The following is a 23,231-nucleotide window of genomic DNA, read 5'->3' on the forward strand; positions in this document are numbered from 1 at the left end:
TTAGTAATTGACGTGTTTGTAACTCTGGTCATTTCTGTCCCCTACAGATGAGTGGCTATACATTGGGATACACGTGAGCATGCAGTTCTTCACTTGTCTTCATGTTTGTCCATTTCTGAATGAGCCTTCCCATATTTCTGTATTCCCAAGTCACCTTTTTTTTTTATCCAGCTCAATGTGCGATATTTATTATCGCAGACTGAGCTTGTTCATCTCTTGAGTAGTGTAAATGAATGCAAATAAAGGTAATTTATTGAGAACTGTTGGTATATTTTTACATCATCATTGAGTATTATCTACTTTGTCCTGGAACAAGTGCAAGCACATATTTAAATAAATATCCAAAAGTTAGTGTTATACCTTCAACCATCGCTCAAGACATTTCTTTGATGTTTCTGTAGGTTGGATTAGCAGACAATCCATTCTGTTCAGATCTTCTTTTTCTTCCACTTCCAGTGTACTGTAGATAAGGAATAATACATCATTTAGTTGGTTTAGTGTTTTTTTCTTGATTGGAAAAGTGCACATCTAGTAAAAATGTAGATAGAATTTAGCAAGTAGGAGAAATTAAGCTGTAACTGTTTAGATGTAGACATGTGCATGTGTGCACTGTATTAGGACAGACAAGAAAACCTGTGAACCTATTCTTTAATCAGTCTCTTGTGATTAAGTAAGTGCGATAATTGGTGGAGTATTCCTTTAACAAAAGCAGAACTGTCATGCTTACTTTTGCTGCCTTGAGGCAGATCGGCTACTGATGCCTCAGTGAATAAAATCATGAATATTTAAGTTTCTATACTGGGTGCATTACATCAGTTACATAGCGTACGCAACATATAACCCGTCTTGTAACAGAACTCTGCGACGGGCTATATATATATATATATATACACACACACACACACAACACAATGTGTGTAAGCAATATCAGTGTGTTCAGAACTCTTACTAAATGAAAATTTAGTAAAATTTTAGAAACATTTCAACACACTTGCAATGAAAATGATAAGCCAGTACACAAATACCAAAGTGTGGAAGCATGTGGTTACTAAAACTTCTAAACATGCATCACGAGATTCAAATAATAATGATCTAATAATCTAGATCATTGAGTGTGTCATACCACATTTTAAAAGCGTTATGATGGACAGTCCGGTGTGTTTCGTCGCCTCCAGTCCAGTGTTTGGTAGAATAGAGTCAAACATTCCTCTGTGACCCTGAATAGGAACAGTGTAAAGACGAAGCATAAGTGAATTTATATTTATACATCTGTATTAACAATTTACGTCAAAATGCATTAATACATTATATTTAGCTTACCATTTAATGCCCTCGTGATGAGCCTGTGACATTATGTTAAGGAACCAGAGTTTGATGATGATGATGATGATAGAGAAGCTGGTAACATAAGCAGCATCTTTGCACCTTTGCAACTTGAGGCTCCTTCTGGTGTTTATAAGATGCCGGTGACCCCCACCAACAACATTAGTAGACACTGGCCGTCTGACAGTCATTAACACCACCAGGAACTGATAGCACCCCTGACTCCTCTTAATGGTACATAAACAAATGTTTGTTTCAAGTAACAAACAGAAGTTTCAAATCAGCAAATACCTTGCATCATCCAGGTATTACAGAAAGGTCAAGCCAGTGTATCTTGATCTATTTCAAGCTCAGCGGCTTGATAATGCCAAATTTCATCAACGTGAAGCAAGAAGCATCTAAAATATCATGTATGACTAATAAGACTGTTGAAGACAGATCCAGAGTTATCCACCCACTTCTCAACCTCACACATGCTAATCTCAAGGGTCTACTGTAAGATGGACATGTCCAAAATCCAACACCGAGTCCTAATTTTAACCAACAAACCCTAAAGCGTAATACAGACATCCATTAACATAACGACAATACCAATCACTTGTTCGTAAAGCAATATTTGTGCACAGCTTAGTGTGAACATGCACGAAAGGCCCAAGACAATATTAGTAAACGTCTTGGAAGTATGAATGATCCAAAAGCAGTTCACAGCTCAATACACAAGTTCTCAAAAAAAAAAAAGACAAATTATTGAGATTAAGTAAAGGCTACATCTGGACAGTTAAGCTTAACATATTGTTCTTTAATTTAGAAACAAAAATAAAGATGCTGAATTGACTTTACTGTCCATAAGACAAAAATTGTGAATGTCATATCTCAACAAACAGTCAAAAATGAGAGTTTAAAAATCCATATAACTAATTAATGTTTACACGTAAGTGCAGTTCAAAACACAGGTGCACCTTTCTATAAAACTAAACCTTTAACAAGACTAACATAATAACAATTCAGAGCCATGATTACAATTCACAAACATATAAATATGGCAATATATAATATATATACAAGTACTTACAAAGTGAAACATGGATGCTACTGCTACTGTAAATGTATATCCATGCAGCTTGTTGGCTGGAATGTTACTCAACACTCACCTTGGTTTGTCGCCCCCAGCCCAGTTGTTTCTGCTTGACAAATGGAGAAGCTGTCAGACGGAGGAGATCAAAGGCCATTAAAACACAATAAGCCCCTTGAGCATGTGGCATTTGGATTGAGCATCTACACAAGCCTGGTGCTATATTTGAGTTTTGCCCTAATAAGACAGAAGATTTCAGAGCAGGTATCGTGTAACACTGAAGACAGAAGCTCATTATATCTTGTTGGTAACCACTTTAGAATTTCATCTTCCTATTCACCGTCGTAAGTAGATACTTTTCCCAATGGAAACGGTGGCCGCTGTGTACCACATTGTTGGCAAAAAGATTTGGTTACAAATACACACGCCATCTACGACAACATCTTCTATCCCATCAAGTACTGCAGACACCTAATAAACAAAACAGCTTCGAACTGAATGCCACATTGTACATACTGAGATTTGATGTACATAAAAAAACCCATTGTGTGGTCAAACATAAAGGAAGTGAAGCTGGAATCCATCACTCAGTCACTCCACATTTAGAGACTGTCTCAGTCTCCCTTGTGTATCCCTTAAGAACAAGAATAAGAACAGCTGTTGGCACTGCCTTGACAAATAATCTTTTGGCAATCCTTCCTTTTCTTTAAAGCTCATTGGCACTCATTTCATTTTTTAATCATTTCTGACTTGTCAGGACTCTGAAACACGATACCACTGACTTTTTAAAGGTTCTTCAAAGCATGGCAAGGGGCCTATGTTGTGCCAGAGAACATAAAAAAGATGCATTAGTCACACCTTTGGACTGCTTGTAACTACTGACTTACTGGATCATCTTCACATCTGTTCCTTACACAATGCAAATAAGCATGCACAGTATCTACAAGAAGAACCAACTTTACATCAGCACGCTAAATTAAGAAATGTAAGAAAGTCATAATAAGTACAAAAACAAACAAAAAACGACATTGATATATCTGTAAATAATTTCAAAATGTCTCATGAATAATTATTACAATAGTCTATACAACACAACAGGCACTAATCACAGGAATATAATTAAGATTTATTCAAACCAAAACCTCAATTCCTAACATTCCTGACAATTTCTAAGCCTGCCAGGGATCTGGCATGGAAGCCATCCCATAAATTCTGTAATGTGACAGCTAGAGGTCTAATACACAAGCATGATGCCAGGCAACATGACCAAATAGAGCAATACACATGTGATAGGCTCCCATCACTACATATAAAAAGGGCACAGCAAGCATCCACAGAGGACAGGCACCCCAGCAAAGGTAAGTTTCTTAGAGGCGCTTTTGTATTGAGATGTCATTCGATTACTCCAATAAAAGATATTATAGCTAGAATACTACCATGCATCATTTGTGTCAAGTAAACATTGTATATAGGGAACATATTTAAATATTTATATGACTAAAAAGAGATTTAAGGTTTTATCAGTATACTTAAATTTCATTTACCTTATCTCGTTTTAGAATAAAGTATGACATACTGAACTTTTAAGACGTAGCTTTGGGAAGCTTAGAGCTTTACTATTTTTTGTTTCAGAGGTCTGCACTGAAATCTGCCAGAACTACCCCTGCACACCTGGTGTCATCCAAGGTACATGGGAGTTCAAATTAGACCTGGAGTATATGGAAATGTAGTACACACTATAGTATGGTAGTAGTATCTTAATGGCAGAACATTCATTTGACTATAGTAGACATTGTAGAAGTCATTATTTGGGCAGCTATCTATCTACTTTACTGGTATTTAAAATAAATGACTATTGTCTTGTTTCCTCTTATGCAGTAAGTGATCATCATGTCGGACCCTGAGATGGAGTGTTTTGGCCCGGCGGCCGTTTTCCTCCGGAAGCCAGAAAGAGAGAGGATTGAAGCTCAGAACACTCCCTTCGATGCTAAAACAGCGTACTTTGTGACTGAGCCCGCAGAGATGTACCTCAAGGGGAAACTTGTGAAGAGAGAGGGTGGCAAAGCCACCGTGGAGACTGTCACTGGAAAGGTGAGACTGAAGGCGCTAAATTTAAAAGTTTTAACAGTGTTTAATATTTTTGAGGTAGTATTTGGACTGCTGTGACATATGTTAACCAGTTAACATGTTTATTTAAAATATTTTTAATTCTAATGTCCAAAAAATGTTTGTGGACTGACAGATGTTTTTTTGTTGTAATTTGCAAATAAGATTTCACTATGTGACAATACTTTAGACATCAGATGACTGCTGGATAATAACTAAGCTTATTTTGATACCTTGTCTGTCTCTTTGACAGTCTCTCACTGTAAAAGAGGATGAAATCTTCCCCATGAACCCTCCAAAGTTCGATAAGATTGAGGACATGGCCATGATGACCCACCTCAGTGAACCCTCTGTGCTGTATAACCTCAAAGAGCGCTATGCAGCATGGATGATCTATGTGAGTTTGCCCGAATCATCACAACAGTAGATAAAAAAAATTAAAAAAAACATGACTATAGGAAGACATGTGTCAAATAAGTAAAATAATTAAAGTCCTCTGTCCTCTGTCTCCACAGACCTACTCTGGGCTGTTCTGCGTCACTGTGAACCCCTACAAGTGGCTCCCAGTGTATGATAGTGTAGTTGTATCAGGATACAGAGGCAAGAAGAGGATTGAGGCTCCACCCCACATCTTCTCCATCTCTGATAATGCCTATCAGTTCATGCTCCAAGGTATCAATCAGTTTGTAAGCTACTGTGTGTCCAGAAATACAACAGTGCACTTTTCAGAAGCTAACTCTCTTGTACAACATGTTGATGTCTTACAGATAGAGAAAACCAGTCAATCCTGATCACGTAAGTGACAATTATATATTATCAATAAGTTTTAGCAAACACTAGTATTATCAGTCGTTTTAAATATCATTTATAAACACACCCCTTTAATGTAGTGGAGAATCTGGTGCAGGGAAGACTGTCAACACCAAGCGTGTCATCCAGTACTTTGCGACAATCGCAGTGGCTGGAGGAAAGAAGGCAGAGCAGGTTTCTAGCAAGATGCAGGTAAGAGATATTGAAAAGTATTGTTGTGAAATTTGAAATGAAAAGAAGTGGAGTGTGGTCATAATGACCAATTAAATGTTATTTCTAGGGGTCACTGGAAGATCAAATCATTGCAGCAAACCCCCTGTTGGAGGCTTATGGTAATGCCAAAACTGTGAGGAATGACAACTCATCCCGCTTTGTGAGTTCTTTTTGGAAACAGTTTGCTATTTTATTCTAACAATAATTCTACGTGGCATACATTTAAATGTTAACGTATTCTTCTGTAGGGTAAATTCATCAGAATTCACTTTGGGACAACTGGAAAGCTGGCTTCAGCTGATATTGAAACATGTAAGATTTTTTTGTGTTACTCATCAAGTATTGTCTGCTTTTTTGTACACTGTCAATTCTTTCAGCTGTAATCTTTTCATTACATAAATCCAAACAGATCTGCTGGAGAAGTCTCGTGTGACGTTCCAGCTGTCTGCTGAGAGGAGCTACCACATCTTCTACCAGCTCATGACAGGCCACAAGCCTGAACTGATAGGTGAGAGATTAGTGAGTAACATTGTGACAGTTATTCTACAGCATGTAGATCAATTGCTATAAATTCTGTTATATTTACATGTGTTTGTTTTTGGCTTTTTTTTCTCCAGAGGCTCTGCTGATCACCACAAATCCATATGACTATCACATGATCAGCCAAGGGGAGATCACTGTCAAGAGTATCAATGACATTGAAGAATTCATTGCTACTGATGTAAGGACAATTTTTGTTTTGACGACTTAATATCAGACATTTGTCATAGGTGCTAAACATTTGGGGAGATAAGACAACAGCGTTTCTATTCAAGAAAAATAGAAAGTTTGTGTTTTAAACCGTGTGTGTCGTTTTTTTTTTTACAGACTGCCATTGACATCCTGGGCTTCACTGCAGAAGAGAAGGCAAGCATGTACAAGCTGACTGGAGCTGTGATGCATCACGGAAACATGAAGTTTAAGCAGAAGCAGCGCGAAGAGCAGGCCGAGCCCGACGGCACTGAGGGTATGACACCAGCACAACATGAGCTTTAATGGAGCAGTCAAGTTTGTTTTTTACATTTATGAAGTTATCACTGAATGGGTGTTAAAGGAATAATATGTAAGGTTACACTACTACTTACACTATCCCAGAAACAGTGTTCAAACACAGAGAAATGTGTAACTTTAATCAAGGAAACACTGGTCACCTGTCAATGGCGTCATATCTCTTTCAATAAGATACGTCAGAGTGAGGAAAGAAGTCAGTAAATGAGAGTGTACATAGCGAAAAACTTTAAAACCTCATCCGTGAACATGAATTCTGCCTGGGTCACATCTGATGTTCATCAGCATTGATGGTTGTTTAAAAATGAAGACTCTCATCATCCCACTCTACTTCATCAAACTAAGTGTTTTGTTATTGTTGTGATGTGAGACAATCCTGGCAGCAGAAATGACATACTGTGCGTTTGAAGATGTCCATTTGTGTTCCTCTTTTAGTGGCTGATAAAATTGCATACCTCATGGGTCTGAACTCTGCTGATCTGCTGAAAGCACTATGCTACCCCAGAGTGAAGGTTGGGAACGAGTTTGTGACCAAAGGTCAAACTGTCCCTCAGGTATGGAATGTCAATTAGAGGACAAACAAAACAAAACAAAAAACTGTCTTTGATTTATATACTTAAAGACTGACTCAAGACTCAAAATGTAACCACAGCTCTTATATTTTTACAACATCCATGTTAATATTGTATTATTCATTTGTAAAATCAGGTCAACAATTCCGTTATGGCTCTCTGCAAGTCTGTCTATGAGAAAATGTTCTTGTGGATGGTCGTCAGAATTAATGAGATGCTGGATACAAAGCAGCCCAGAAGCTTTTTCATCGGTGTCCTTGATATTGCTGGGTTTGAAATTTTTGATGTAAGTATGCTTGGCTGATGCCACACAATCACATGCAACTTCATTTAAAACAAAGTACAATGTACACTGTTATTTAATGTTACCTCAGGACTTTGCTGACCTTTTATATATGAATTTCTTTAGTTCAACAGCTTGGAGCAGCTGTGCATCAACTTCACCAATGAAAAACTGCAACAGTTTTTCAACCACCACATGTTTGTCCTGGAGCAAGAAGAGTACAAGAAAGAGGGAATTGAGTGGGAGTTCATTGACTTCGGTATGGACTTGGCTGCCTGCATTGAGCTGATTGAGAAGGTACTGTAAGAGACATTTTGACATTTTAGAAAATAATAATCCCCACCACAGTCAGACAGTATGGGATTTTAATTTTGTGTTATTTGTGTTGTTAACAGCCAATGGGCATCTTCTCCATCCTTGAAGAGGAGTGCATGTTCCCCAAGGCTACAGACGTCACCTTCAAGAACAAACTATATGACCAGCATATTGGTAAAAGTGCCCCCTTCCAGAAACCCAAACCTGCCAAAGGCAAAGCTGAGGCTCATTTCTCCCTTGTGCACTATGCTGGCACTGTTGATTACAATGTCAATGGCTGGCTGGACAAGAACAAGGACCCCCTGAACGACTCAGTGGTTCAGCTCTACCAGAAGTCTGCAGCTAAACTCCTGGCTCACCTCTATGCATCACATGCCTCAACAGAAGGTAAAGATGATATTTTAAAGAACATTTTATTTTCTGGTTTTCATTATATTTTCAAAATACACTTGATGGTTTTTAGCTGCAGTATTAGAATGCAATATATTACATTTATTAAAGATAATAATTAAAATGTCATATTCATGGTACAGGTGAGGGTGGTGGTGGCAAAAAAGCTGGCAAGAAGAAGGGTGGGTCATTTCAGACCGTATCTGCTCTGTTCAGGGTAAGCATCACAACTGACTGCCCCACTATATAACTACTATACAATATGTAAACCACATTCCCAAATCCTGCTAAACAATTTGAATGCTTTCATATTTCAGGAGAATTTGGGCAAGTTGATGACCAACTTAAGGAGCACTCACCCTCATTTTGTGCGTTGTCTAATTCCCAATGAATCAAAGACTCCTGGTAAGCCTATTATGAGTATTCATTCATGCATTTTAACATACCTGTAATCATGCAAAACAAGACTTAACTTAGCATGTCCTTAAGGTCTCATGGAGAACTTCCTGGTCATCCACCAGCTGAGGTGTAACGGTGTGCTGGAAGGTATCAGGATCTGCAGGAAAGGTTTCCCCAGCAGAATCCTCTACGGTGACTTCAAGCAGAGGTACTTCCCCAGATTAACCATATTATGACATAATATTAATGATCAATTTATTCATTGTTGATGAATTTCTTTCTAATTAGATACAAAGTATTGAATGCCAGTGTCATTCCTGAGGGACAATTCATTGACAACAAAAAGGCCTCAGAGAAACTCTTGAGCTCTATTGATGTCGACCAGACTCAGTACAAATTTGGACACACAAAGGTAATCTGTTTGTCTGAAATGGGGAACTACAAACCTTGATACTAGAAGTGAGTGTACCAATTAACATCAATAACTCTTTTTTAGGTGTTCTTCAAAGCCGGTCTGCTGGGTACTCTGGAGGAGATGAGAGATGAAAAACTTGCTATCCTGATCACAATGACTCAGGCTGTCTGCAGAGGTTTCCTCATGAGACGTGAATTTGTCAAGATGATGGAGAGGAGGTACTGCCAAATGGGAACTGTACATTTGTATACATACATACATTTTCAAGCCAGATATTTCATTTGATAATGTAATCGATACTTTTAAGCAATAGAGCTTTAAAAGTGTAAATGTTTTACTTTGACACCTATTTTTCCCAGGGAGGCCATTTACTCCATTCAGTACAACATCCGCTCATTCATGAATGTCAAAACCTGGCCATGGATGAAGCTGTACTTCAAAATTAAGCCTCTGCTGAAGAGTGCAGAGACTGAAAAGGAGATGGCTCAAATGAAAGAGAACTTTGAGAAGATGAAGGAGGACCTAGCAAAGGCTCTGGCTAAGAAGAAGGAACTGGAGGAGAAGATGGTTTCTCTGCTGCAGGAGAAGAATGACCTGTTGTTGCAAGTGCAGTCTGTAAGCTGGATGATCACACTGCATGTACACATCTACTTAATATCCCACATCAAATTACTGATTTGGAAATGACGGAACCTGTTTGCATTGACTTTTAGGAAGGTGAAAACCTCAGTGATGCAGAGGAAAGGTGTGAGGGGCTCATTAAAGCAAAAATCCAGCTTGAGGCCAAAGTCAAAGAGACGTCTGAGAGACTGGAGGACGAGGAGGAAATTAATGCTGAGCTGACCGCAAAGAAGAGAAAGCTGGAGGACGAGTGCTCCGAGTTGAAGAAGGACATTGATGACTTGGAGCTCACTCTGGCCAAAGTGGAAAAGGAGAAGCATGCCACTGAGAACAAGGTTACAAGATAGGCTTTTTAATCACATATTTTCACTTCAATGTAGATTTAAAGCGTGTTGTTAATTAAATTACATGTGAAATTTAATAGGTTAAAAACCTGGTTGAGGAAATGGCTTCTCAAGATGATACGATTGCCAAGTTGACCAAAGAGAAGAAAGCCCTCCAAGAGGCCCATCAGCAGACCCTCGATGATCTGCAGGCAGAGGAAGACAAAGTCAACACTCTGACAAAGGCCAAGGCCAAGCTGGAGCAACAAGTGGATGATGTAAGTAATAACAAACTGTGATTTCAGTTTGCTTGAAAATGAAAAACAAACCAAGTCAAATAATCTCTGTTAAAACAGCTTGAAGGTTCCTTGGAGCAAGAGAAGAAGCTCCGTATGGATCTTGAACGTGCTAAAAGGAAGCTTGAAGGAGATCTGAAACTGGCCCAGGAATCCATAATGGATCTGGAGAATGACAAGCAGCAGTCTGAGGAGAAAATAAAGAAGTGAGTGCAATTTAACTCAATGTATAATGATTTTTTAATGCAATGTGTGTCATGACCGAACTATGGACCAGAACCCAAAATGCACAACTCTTGAGAGAGGAATTAACCCCACACTAATCTAAGCAACTAGAACTCACTTGACAAAAGCTAGACTAATTATAATTATTTGTCCCTTCACAGGAAGGACTTTGAAACAAGCCAGCTTCTTGGTAAGATTGAGGATGAGCAAATACTTTCTGCTCAGCTTCAGAAAAAGATCAAAGAACTTCAGGTTTGTACAGTATCTTAATAGTATGCAACACTGACTGCATTCCACTGACTTTGGATGACCCAAGTTTTTTTCAACATGTAAATATTAGGCTCGAATTGAGGAGCTGGAGGAAGAGATTGAGGCTGAGCGAGCTGCTCGGGCCAAGGTGGAGAAGCAGAGGTCTGATCTCTCCAGGGAACTTGAGGAGATCAGCGAGAGGCTCGAAGAAGCCGGCGGAGCAACATCTGTTCAGATTGAGATGAACAAGAAGCGTGAGGCCGAGTTTCAGAAGCTGCGTCGTGATCTCGAAGAGTCCACCCTGCAGCATGAAGCCACCGCTGCAGCTCTTCGCAAGAAGCAGGCCGACAGTGTGGCAGAGCTGGGAGAACAAATCGATAACCTCCAGAGAGTCAAACAGAAGCTGGAGAAAGAGAAAAGCGAGTACAAGATGGAGATCGATGACCTCTCCAGCAATATGGAGGCTATTGCCAAATCAAAGGTAAAATTTACAGATGTTTCTCTTATTTAACAGAGATTAACGTTTTATCATCATTATGGCGTTTATAATGGACTTAATTGTGTTGATTTGCGTCCGTAGGGTAACCTGGAGAAAATGTGCCGCTCTATTGAGGATCAACTAAGCGAATTAAAGGCCAAGAATGACGAACATGTGCGTCAGTTAAATGATATGAATGTTCAGAGATCAAGACTGATGACTGAAAATGGTGAGTGTGGCATCTGGGATGAGAATAATAAAAACATTACAAAATATTGGACAAATCACTAACCAAAGAATTTCTCTGTATTTCCAAACAGGAGAATTTGGTCATCAGTTGGAAGAAAAGGAGTCTCTTGTTTCACAGCTTACGAGGGGAAAACAGGCTTTTATTCACCAAATTGAGGAGCTAAAAAGGCACCTTGAGGAAGAAGTTAAGGTACTGCAATACTCTCTTTTCAATGTAGCTGAATATGATTTAATATGTTTCTTACTAAGTAGAAATTTGATTTGCTACATTATCTATTATATCATTAATAGGCCAAGAACGCCCTGGCTCATGCCGTTCAGTCATCCCGCCATGACTGCGACCTGCTCAGAGAGCAGTATGAGGAGGAGCAGGAGGCCAAGTGTGAGCTGCAGCGTGCCATGTCCAAGGCCAACAGCGAGGTGGCTCAGTGGAGAGCCAAATACGAGACTGATGCCATTCAGCGCACCGAGGAGCTGGAGGAGGCAAAGTTAGTCACAATTTTAACTTTGTATGAACATTATCCATGAAAAATCCATGAAAACTGAAAAAAAGCTCCTCCCCTGTATCACTGGTTACTTACAGTCGGTAGTTTGGAAGGGATGCTACATAGAAGCTGAGTTATTCTGTGCACCGATTCTGTAACTCATCATAACATATTTTAACAGGAAAAAGCTTGCCCAGCGTCTTCAGGAAGCAGAGGAATCCATCGAGGCTGTGAATGCAAAATGTGCCTCTCTGGAAAAGACCAAGCAGAGACTGCAGGGTGAAGTGGAAGACCTCATGATCGATGTGGAGAGAGCCAATGCTCTGGCTTCTGTCCTCGACAAGAAGCAAAGGAACTTTGATAAGGTTCGATATTGTTGTAATGGACAGCTGGTTAATGGGAGGTGACAGAAAACACTCATTTGTTTCTTTTATTGTTCAGGTTCTTGCAGAATGGAAGCAGAAGTATGAGGAGAGCCAGGCAGAGCTGGAGGGATCTCAGAAGGAGGCTCGTTCTCTCAGCACTGAGATGTTCAAGCTGAAAAATTCATATGAAGAAACTCTGGACCACCTGGAGACCCTGAAGAGGGAGAACAAGAACCTGCAGCGTATGCAAAGTTTAAAAATAAAAAAAACAAAATACTCTGATAATAATCTCACAACTAAACTAAACGAACAAAATGAAAAGAAAGTGATCCCATTGTATAGTCTACTTAAATAACAGCTTTTACCTTTCTGTTTTTTTTTACAGAGGAGATCTCTGATCTAACTGAGCAAATTGGTGAGAGTGGAAAAACCATTCATGAACTGGAGAAAGTAAAAAAGACTATTGAGTCAGAGAAGTGTGAACTCCAGACTTCACTTGAAGAGGCAGAGGTACTGTGTGACAAAATATCTCTCAATAAACACAATTTTAAATGATGCTGGTGCTAAAAACTCTATATTTTTTGTCAAGGCTACCCTGGAGCACGAGGAATCCAAGATTCTCCGCATTCAGCTGGAGCTCACCCAAGTCAAGAGTGAAATTGACAGGAAAATTGCAGAGAAGGACGAGGAGATTGAGCAGATCAAGAGGAACAGCCAGAGAGTTATTGAGTCCATGCAGAGCACTTTGGATGCTGAGATCAGGAGCAGAAACGATGCCCTGAGAATCAAGAAAAAGATGGAGGGAGACCTCAATGAGATGGAGATTCAGCTGAGCCACGCCAACAGGCAGGCAGTTGAAGCCCAGAAACAGCTGAGGAACGTCCAGGGACAGCTTAAGGTATGGTATTTTATCAAACAAAACTGCAGGCAATGTGTACTTCATTCGGACTGCTTTGCAAATGGATTTTTATTCATTTAGGATGCTCAACTGCACCTTGATGAAGCTATTAGAGGTCAGGAAGAAATGAAGGAGCAGGTTGCCATGGTGGAGCGCAGGAACAACCTGATGCTGGCTGAGATCGAGGAGCTGAGAGTTGCTCTGGAGCAGACAGAGAGAGCTCGCAAAGTGGCTGAACAGGAGCTGGTTGATGCCAGCGAGCGTGTGGGACTACTGCACTCTCAGGTAAATGAAACTTCACAACAATGACTTATGACACACTTGACAACGTAAAATGACTGTATGATGTAAAGGAAACTATCATTTGTTCAGAATACCAGCCTCATCAACACCAAGAAGAAGTTGGAAGCTGACCTTGTTCAGATCCAAGGTGAAGTGGAAGATGCTGTGCAGGAAGCAAGAAACGCTGAAGAAAAGGCCAAGAAGGCCATCACTGATGTGAGTCATCATCACGTATTTTTGTGTAGCTGAACACATTGTACATAACATCATGCTTTAAGCTAGTCTTACACTCAACAAAACCATATTCTTAAAAATTTCAGGCTGCCATGATGGCAGAAGAGCTGAAGAAGGAGCAGGACACCAGCTCTCATTTGGAGAGGATGAAGAAGAACCTGGAGGTGACGGTGAAGGACCTGCAGCACCGCCTTGATGAAGCTGAGAATCTGGCCATGAAGGGTGGCAAGAAGCAGCTCCAGAAACTGGAGGCTAGGGTAGGTATCATCATAAGGACCCAACTAGTCACTATTCACTGAAAATCAGGAAAGCATTGTTAAATCACTGCATTCTTCTTCGTTCAAGGTTCGAGAATTGGAGTCTGAATTTGATGCTGAACAGAGACGTGGAGCTGAGGCTATCAAGGGAGTGCGAAAATACGAGAGAAGAGTAAAGGAGCTAACCTATCAGGTAAATCGATATTTACAGCACTGATACTTTAACTACTACTAGTAATGGTCAACAGTAGGCTTAGGTGACTATTAACTTCGTATTGCAATGTTCCATAATTCCTGATTTACGTCAGACTGAAGAGGACAAGAAGAATATTACCAGACTTCAGGATCTGGTGGACAAGCTGCAGATGAAAATGAAATCCTACAAGCGTCAGGCTGAGGAGGCTGTGAGTTATCCAAATAACATCATAACGACACACATTATGAAAATTGAACTCAGTCCGCGGATTATAACTTCACTGTGCCTTATAACACAGGAGGAGCAGGCCAACAGTCACCTGACCAGGTACAGGAAGGTGCAGCATGAAATGGAGGAGGCGCAGGAGAGAGCTGACATCGCTGAGTCTCAGGTCAACAAGCTGAGAGCAAAGAGTCGTGAAATTGTCAAGGTAAAAAATAAGTGAAAAGACCTGAGATGAATCAAGAACTGTTCGTTTTATGAAATGATTACAATTTATTTTAAATTTAAATTACCTTGTCATATACTTGACATTGTTTTGTCATTTCAGGTCAAGACCTCAGAAGAGTGAGGAAGAAATCAAGGCCAGTGACAAGAAATCATACAATATGACTATCTTGTTACTTGTTCACACTAAGCATGCCGTGATAACCCAAGGTCAATAAAAGGTAGCTAGTTTGCTGCATCTTTTTTGTCTTTCATTTCATTGAATGACTTATTTAATGAATAAATATTTAACATTCTCCCAAATTTAATGTTTTCAACCCTTCAGAGGTATTACAATGTGATCCATTATGTAATTTAAATCAAGTAGATATACAAGTATGTTATAAAATATAACAATATAGTCAAATATAGCAAAAATGTTACACAGATTTAGAGTTAGTTCAGGTTTATTGATGTACTGTCTGTTAATCTTACAATTACACATGTCTTTCATCACCACATTTCTATTTACTTATATACTGATACCAAATATATAAATCCTCCATAGTCCAACATTCAACAGCAATGTTATACCCTTTAACCGTGGTATTGTACTCCCAACTACAAAACTACAAGCCTTTAGAAAATTGACTTTTAAAGTTTGGCAGCTATGGCCTAATTACCCAAAACAATGTTACAGCATCACTCGAAACAGCTAAAGTCAAAGCTGAAATATAAACACAATATTTTGAAGAGCTAACTGGAGTTATTTTGTCTTAAGATGCAGTTTGATACACAATTTAAAACTTTGATTAACTAATGACAACTGGAAGAATATGAGGTAAAGGCCGGTGTTTCGGTTTAACGAGCGACCGTGTTAACGGGAGACCGTCAGTCAAAACGACTCTTTGTTTTGTTTTTTCAATTTACGTTACACTGTCAGAAACATACCTGATTCATCTTTGGTGTTTTGTTTGGCAGCTTCGTGTTCTCTTCCTGTTTTCTAACAGCTAACAGTCCTGCTCGACTACGACAGTCGCCAGTTAACATGGTCACTCGTTAAACCGAAACACCTATAATCAACAATAGCTTAATTTTATGAATTTAAAGCATGTTTCAGAACTGCTGTTTTGAAGACATTTCAAGGTGATTCAAAAACTCTCTTCATCTGGAACAAATATTCACTTAATATTAATATTGTGACCACTGAGCGTTTAAAGAAGTTTATGAACCAAACAAGATGATAGCTGAAAGTGACAACTTGATTGCTTTTATAGGTCTAAAAACTAAGCATATTTATTTTTGTAAACATTTACGATTAGGATATGTCATCATTATTTTAATAATGAGCTGTGTGTTTTGGCCGAAGGAATATATATAAATAAATTGTAGGGGGAGAGATTTCTTTTTCTGAGATATTTGGCCATATAGTTGTGCAATTTTCAACAGATCTCAGTGTTTTCATATAAAATTAAAAATAGTCTAGCATGGATGAAACAACACTGTTTTTGTGCAGCTGAGTGCATCATGTCTATTTTGAAAATGAAAGCACTTCCAATGTAATAGTTATTTTTTTTTTCAATTTTCAAGTTATCTTGAAATCACAATTATTTAATGATCCTGTTATAATTTTGTCACTGAAGTGGAGTCTCCTGTGAAGTTGTAGCCATCCTCTACTTGCAGTAACAATAATCAGTTAAAGTCAACAGGAGGACATCTGATAACCAAGATCCATCTCATTACAGAAGAGCTGTGCCCAGATGTAAGGATAGGATACACCTTCATATATTTTTATAAGATAGATGATCTGAGGCACCTGAGATAATGCCAAGTTTGTTGTGGAAATACTATATTGTAAGAACAGGGTTTATTGATATAAGGCATGAAGTTATTTACATTTAGTATGAAGTGCCTCTGCTGCATCATTAAGACTTGCTGACCTGTTGTGCCTCCAAGTGGCAGCTCATGGAAACTGGAGGCAAAATCAGCAGAAGATCCCAGAGGATCATTGTTCTCCAGATGCATCCAGCTGTGAATGAACCAGACAGCCAGACCTTTATTTGTGGCGTTTCAGATGTATCAAAAAGACACAATTAAATGTAAGTTATGTAAGTTCACTTTATTTCAGACACATAGGTCCATGTCACTAAACATACACACTTAAATATCATTCAGCATTTTTAGTTTGTGTTGCTCTTTTCAGTAACTGAATAACTTCTTATTGCTGCTTCCCAATCTCTTTCACTTGGATCAGTGTTTGACACAAGCATGTGACCATTTTCTTATATTTTATGTATAGTATAGAGAAACACACACACATATACACACAAACACTGCACTGCATGGCATAAACACAGCATTGTGTTATTGCTTTAGGTCACCAGAGGTCAGCATTGCACGGTTGCACACTGTTGCTCTCAAACGGGAGAGCTCTGGCAATGGCGTGTAAATCGTAGGATATACTGCACACCGTGATGTTTTAATATATTCACAAATTTATTTTATTTTAAAGGGTGATTACTGTAGTCAAGTCGGTGCTGGGTCAGATTTACGGACCAGGTTTCTTGGATGAGCTCCGCAGTGGTTTGGGATGCGCAGTGCGCCTCTGTGCCGCCGCTGACTGGGACTGCTGCAGTGTAAACAAGACTGTCCGAGGCTGCAGCTCCGCTGTCTGTGGGCGATAAGACACTGTACCAAAGGTAGTTGACTTAGCAGTTGAAAGGAGCACAGTTTCACCATGAACCGTGTGTGGTTTTTCAGTGGGGAGAGATTTCAATTCTGCAGCGGAGACGCCTGATTTTTATTATTATTAAACTGGATAAACTGGATTAGTCTGCACATCTGCCACTTCTGAGCAAATGCTCATCTTGTCGTTTGATTAAAACAGATGGACTTTGCCGCTGAGGGAATATCAGCTCTCTCTCGAATCTCAGGGAAATGACAGACAACCAGGAAACCCCCGATGCTGAGGACACGGCTCCGTCTGGGAGCGCGACCTTGCCGCCGCTCCGGCCGCCCTGCGAGCGCCTCTCCTGCCATAAGAGCAGCGTGTGCTCCCGCTCCTACTTCGTGGTAGTCATGGTATTTTTTCACGTATACATCATTAATGTTATTGCACTGCTATTTTACGTGCACTACAGCAGCGGACAGGAAGATGCCAACCGGAGTCGTGATACTCCCAGCAGTAATCACCAGCGCCCCGAGTCGGGACGTCCGCCATCTAAGCCTGAGTTCCTGCGTGATGTTTCCTTAACAAGAATCGAGGGAATACGGGTGAGCCTTATGATGTATGCACCGCTCCCACTCTTTGATTTACTCCCTCTCTCTCTCTCTCTCTCTCCCAGACACGCTAAGCTCCATAAAATCACTTCTCTGGCTTATGTTTTCAGGTGGGACATGTCCAGAAGGTGTCACTGGTGCCAGGCAAAGTGCATGAAATGCGCACTCTGAGTCTGAAACCTTTGCTGTTTGGTAAGAGCCAAAACACCCAAAATAAAAAATCTGCAGCACAGCCACATGAGCCTCTAGTGGCCAATCAGGTTTCCTCTCTCTGATTAATGCAAACATATGTTACATTCATCACATACTTGTCCTTATTTTCAGCTTTCATCACAACCCTAACACACAGCTCAGTATATGCTGGACATACTGTGCGTGTGTGTATGTTAAAATCAATGAAGGCTTCATGAAATAGGGCTGAAAAAGTCCTGAGGCAACCACTCTCTCTACAATGTATAGCAGACCCAATAAAAGGCTCATGGCTGACTGTAAAATAGAAACAGCAATGCATCAACATACAGTATGTTGTCATTAGATGTAGATTAGAATTAGAGTACAGGGTAAAAATAGTGTCAGTATTTGTGTACATTGGGGTAACAACTAATTGGGACATTATATTGACTGTCGAATTGCTGGTTATTTTTTAGAGTTTTGCATTTCTGCTTGATGAATGAAATAATTAGTTTTTTTTGTTTTTTTTTAAACAATATTTTTAATAATTTTTCACTCATTTTACACGTGAAGGACACAATATTATTCACAGTAATGAAAAACAAAACAAACAAGTAAATAAAAGCAAATCGAAAAGAAAAAGGAACAAAAAAACAAAAACAGAACACCAGCTCAGATCTATATAAACAGTACTCGGGGGTTACAATAATAATGTGCAGTATGAGCAATCAAGAAAATCCCTGCAGCATGATATTAGAAACACTCGGCTCTACATAGTTTAAATAGGGTTCCCACACTTTATAAAATTGGTCTGTTTTGGAATGTAATATACATGTAAGATACTCTAATGGCACTAGATCGAACACCTGAAATAATTAGTTTAATATCAACATAATTGCTGATTCATGTTTTGTTAACTGACTGACTCGTCGACGATTTGTCTTCTTCGGTTACATACAATTAGAGCCTATTAAAGGCCAAGTGTGCCAGATTTAAGTGACTCTGTTTACATAATATGGAAGAAAATAACTGTTTTGATTACAGTGTAATCACCTTCATATTGACCAACAATATCATATATAATCCTACCATGAAGGTTACAGGTTTGTGGGAACCTTCCCGGAGTTTGCGTGTACTCCCAGTGTCCGCGTGGGTTCTACCACAGTCCAAAGACAAATTAGTGACTCTAAATTGCCCATAGGTGTGAATGTAAGCGAGAAAGGTTGTTTATCTCTATGAGTCAGCTCTGTGATGAACTGGCGACCTGTCCAGAGTGTTCCCTGCCTCTCGCCCAATGTTAGGATAAGCGGTTGCAGAAAATGGATGGATGGTTCTTTTTGGCTTAGAATGGGGCTTTTACCACAGCCTCCACCATGTTGCACTGCCATGTTTCTATTGTACTCCAGAACTGGTACAAGACAGTGTTACAAGGTAGAACACCAGTAAATGTGAAGCATGCAGCAGAGAAAATACTGCAATCATGCACTCCTGTTGACCCAAAAGATTTTCCTCTGTGTTTTTCTGCAGAGATCCCTAACTTTTTGTCAGAGGATGAGTGCCGTGTTGTGATGCAACTTGCACAGCTCAAGGGTCTGATGGAGAGCCAGCTGATGGTGCAAGATGGACAGGAGGAGCTGGCCAAGGAGCTCAACCTCAGCCCAGAGGAGATCTTCAACCTTCTTGATATCAACCAGGATGGACAGTTGCAGCTCCATGAGGTGTATGTCAGTCTGTTGACTGTGAGCACATACTGTAGTGTATGACATGTAATACTGGTTTGGTTCAGAGCTGTTTAACTCATCCTGTTTTTACTGACAGATACTGACTCATTCTCGAGTGAGGGACGGCATCTGGCTCACACCGGAGAATCTGCGAGAAATCTATGCTGGGCTGAAAGCTGACAAGGATGATGATGGTAAGAAATCATTTTATGTTCATTATTTATCTATTTGCATAGCTTTAGTTTTTAAAACGTTTTTTCTGTTACAGATTGGTTGTTCAAGTACATCTTTGTATTTAAAATTGTATTCTAAAAAGTCTAATTTGAGATAACCTTAAACATTTTTATACACTCCATTAAACAAACTATCAAAAAAACAGTTGTACCAGGACAATTCGTCTAATATCTTTTTTTCCCCAACACATTCTTCATTTCTTTCAATAGATCAATTTATTTTTATTGTAGAACTGCATACATAGGCTGCCCTGCAGACATCAACAGTAACAGCCTACTTGTGATCCCTCTTCAAAGGTTATGGTATATGTTGTAGTAAGGACTTTTAACTTTTTAATAACCTCCAGATTGATCCCCTGATACCTTAGGTACTGTAAAAACTGGGACTCAGAGTTTACACAGTAGACACAGTTCATGAATATGAATGTGATGGGGCTCATATCAGCACCAATTTAAACATGTAGTATTGAAAATGCATCAGGAATGTGTCTTTGAACAGCTGCACGTCTAATTTTTGAACAGAAATATAAAGCAACCACGATTTCCTAAATTATGCACTATATTGTATATGATTATTATAATGAGAGGAAGGATATGAATAGTGTCAGGACACATATGTACATTCTTATATTTTGGACAGGTTTGCTGAGTCTGGAGGAGTTCAGGCTTCTGAGCAATGATGCCTTCCAGCGCTTCCTGATGCAGCAAGGGGTAAAGAGGAGTCAGCTGGTGAGAAACAGCAGGCACACATGGCTCTACCAGGGCAAAGGAGCACACCAGGTCCTCCAAGACATCAAGACGAGGTAAGCGAGTCAAACAAAAATGTTCTTTGATTGCTGTAATGCTAAAATAACTGTCACATAACCAACTTTCTCTAACAAAGGGTGACTCGCCTCACTCGGCTTCCACCCACATTAGTGGACCTCAGTGAGCCTCTCCAGGTGGTTCGCTATGAGGAAGGAGGACACTACCACGCCCACCATGACAGCGGCCCTGTGTATCCTGAAACAGCCTGCACACACACGCGGCTTGCAGCCAACATCTCCACTCCTTTTGAGACATCTTGCAGGTGAGCACAATGTTGACTGAGGTGACTGAAGCGGCGATTCCTCCGCTGCAAAAATCTGTGAATGTTCAGATCGGAATTCATCCGTCCGCTATGATTATTAAACTGTGTATTGACACTTCATTGTGAGCGCTGGCATGTTAGTTTTTGTGTTTTTCTATGTGTTTGTTTGTGTAGGGTTTGTTTGCACCATATGCGTGTGTCAATTCAAATCTGTGTTGCACACCTAGGTACATCACAGTTCTCTTCTACCTGAACTCTGTTGAGGGGGGTGGGGAGACCGCATTCCCTGTGGCAGACAACAGGACCTATGATGAAGTGGTGCGTAATTGTGTGTGTGTCTGGAAATGTGTGCAGAGTATTTATAAAAAGTATTGTGTGCATACTGTGCATGTCTTTCATATCTGTGTTAGCTCACGTGCTTGTCAGTTAGTGCATGAATTTAAGCGAGCGGGTGTCACTCAGTTTGATTGCGTGTTTCAGTCTCTCATACAGAATGACGTCGACCTTTTGGACACCAGAAGGAATTGTAAGAAGAGTAACCTGAGGGTCAAGCCTACCAAAGGGACAGCTGTTTTCTGGTACAACTACCTTTCCGATGGAAGAGGTAGGATTCCCATCAAAAATTACAGTGGAATAAACGAAAACAAAGTTCCAATGAAAATGAAAATCAGCAACACATTACATTTACATTTAATGTAAAGACAAATGCACACTGTGTGTCACATTGTCTGCCAATGTTATAACCCAGTGTCCTCTTTACATGTATATTGCAAGTGCTATTACAATATTAATGAAAATGCAATGAGAATAAATGACTACAGAAATGCTTGCAGCTCTGCGAGGCTATACTTAGACACGGTGGTGCTTTGAGCTGAATACAAACATCAGCATTCTAACGTGCTCATAAAAATAAGGCCAAAACACTGATGTTTATCACAGTAGCATGTTAGCGTTTAATTTTAATTCATGTTGACATTTAAATAATTTAACATTTCAACATACAGAACATATAAAATCCAGTGAAAAGGTACACATTCAAGCCCATATTGATGTGATTTAAGATAGCATTATACTGTAAAAATACATAATATACAGTATTTAAAGCTGATTTAATTTAATCTATTAGTTTTACAAATAAAGTTAGATGTGAGTTGGGAGAATAAAACAGTTTCAAGATATTTGTCTTGAACAACTAGTTGAAGCAGTGTGTTTAATAGCCCCAACATGAAAACCCCCCTAAGCGATATGAAGGTCACCAATATTAAATGATTTTTTTTTTCTCAATAGGTTGGGTGGGAGAGCAAGATGAATACGCTCTGCATGGAGGCTGCATGGTCACCCAAGGCACTAAGTGGGTCGCCAATAAATGGATCAACATTGATCCAGATTACCAGCGGCAGGCGCGCTACCAACAGCTGGTTTCACAGCAGCCAGAGGACGAAGATGACGAAGGTCTGACTCTGAACCCGGACATACAGAGTTCTGATATCCATCAAGACTTGTAGCTCATAAACCAAATTTCTAAAAACAAAACAAAAAAAACTACCTATCCTTCCTCAATCCTGTGCACAACTTTGGCGACATCCTCTGTGGCCAGTATAGAGACAAGATTTATTCAGGGACCGAGGCCACAGTGGGTTTATGCAACTGTAAAGAGATCTTTTGTTAAATATTGCTTGGATATTGTTATCCATTGTTATTTTGGATCTGCTACAATTTTCCCTTTTAGGAATGTTGCACTAGAAACTCATTGAAGGAGTTGAGACAAAGAAATCCCTTTGCATGCATTAGCTTCACAGGTTTGCTGTTGCTATGAGCAGAATAATTGCACTTGAAAATTGAAATGGCTACTGTAAACATTTCAATGTCCTACCTTGTTTTTGCTGCCATGACCAAAAAAAAAAAAAAAGGCTCACACACCGTCAGTGTGATGCATGTTGCCTTGTCTTTGTTCCTTGAAATAATCGTTATTTTCTGACAGATTCTTACTGAAAGATGTTGTTTGGACTGTTTCCTTTTATTTATTTCTATATTTTTCTTTAAAAAAATGCACTGTATCACTCTGTCACACTGAATAAAGTTGAATTAGGATCGTGTCCTCAGTAAAATGTATAAATATCAATATAAATCAACAATGAAATTAAAGGGACACATTAAAGTATTTGATCAGTGATTCATATGCATTATTTGTTTTACACTCAGTTCTCAGCTCCTCCCAAGCTAAGGCAC

General features: G+C 39.5%; 2 protein-coding genes across 2 annotated transcripts; both read left to right on the forward strand.

Annotated features, from left to right (window-relative positions):
* The first annotated feature begins 3,712 nt into the window (after nucleotides 1-3,712).
* Nucleotides 3,713-14,788, forward strand: LOC104931364 (myosin heavy chain, fast skeletal muscle). Its single transcript, XM_027279505.1, has 41 exons — nucleotides 3,713-3,753; nucleotides 4,028-4,081; nucleotides 4,274-4,486; nucleotides 4,755-4,898; nucleotides 5,017-5,173; nucleotides 5,269-5,296; nucleotides 5,392-5,503; nucleotides 5,592-5,684; nucleotides 5,773-5,836; nucleotides 5,934-6,032; nucleotides 6,142-6,245; nucleotides 6,392-6,530; nucleotides 7,007-7,125; nucleotides 7,280-7,429; nucleotides 7,553-7,723; nucleotides 7,822-8,128; nucleotides 8,275-8,348; nucleotides 8,449-8,536; nucleotides 8,621-8,738; nucleotides 8,819-8,942; nucleotides 9,027-9,163; nucleotides 9,305-9,560; nucleotides 9,659-9,901; nucleotides 9,991-10,167; nucleotides 10,246-10,391; nucleotides 10,572-10,662; nucleotides 10,751-11,140; nucleotides 11,240-11,366; nucleotides 11,458-11,576; nucleotides 11,678-11,874; nucleotides 12,053-12,236; nucleotides 12,313-12,478; nucleotides 12,622-12,746; nucleotides 12,826-13,134; nucleotides 13,216-13,419; nucleotides 13,507-13,632; nucleotides 13,737-13,907; nucleotides 13,996-14,100; nucleotides 14,216-14,311; nucleotides 14,402-14,533; nucleotides 14,654-14,788. The coding sequence occupies exons 3-41, from the start codon at nucleotides 4,286-4,288 to the stop codon at nucleotides 14,672-14,674; spliced, it is 5,814 nt and encodes a 1,937-aa protein (XP_027135306.1). The 5' UTR covers nucleotides 3,713-3,753; nucleotides 4,028-4,081; nucleotides 4,274-4,285; the 3' UTR covers nucleotides 14,675-14,788.
* Nucleotides 14,789-16,898: 2,110 nt separating this feature from the next.
* Nucleotides 16,899-22,523, forward strand: p4htmb (prolyl 4-hydroxylase, transmembrane b). The gene is made up of 10 exons (XM_010746355.3): nucleotides 16,899-17,228; nucleotides 17,417-17,802; nucleotides 17,919-18,000; nucleotides 19,507-19,697; nucleotides 19,798-19,894; nucleotides 20,574-20,736; nucleotides 20,817-21,002; nucleotides 21,230-21,320; nucleotides 21,483-21,606; nucleotides 22,290-22,523. Exons 2-10 carry the CDS (start codon nucleotides 17,467-17,469, stop codon nucleotides 22,505-22,507), a joined length of 1,488 nt encoding a protein of 495 aa, XP_010744657.3. The 5' UTR covers nucleotides 16,899-17,228; nucleotides 17,417-17,466; the 3' UTR covers nucleotides 22,508-22,523.
* The last annotated feature ends 708 nt before the right edge of the window (nucleotides 22,524-23,231 follow it).

The sequence above is a fragment of the Larimichthys crocea genome, chromosome VI, assembly GCF_000972845.2.
Source record: "Larimichthys crocea isolate SSNF chromosome VI, L_crocea_2.0, whole genome shotgun sequence".
NCBI lineage: Eukaryota > Metazoa > Chordata > Actinopteri > Sciaenidae > Larimichthys > Larimichthys crocea.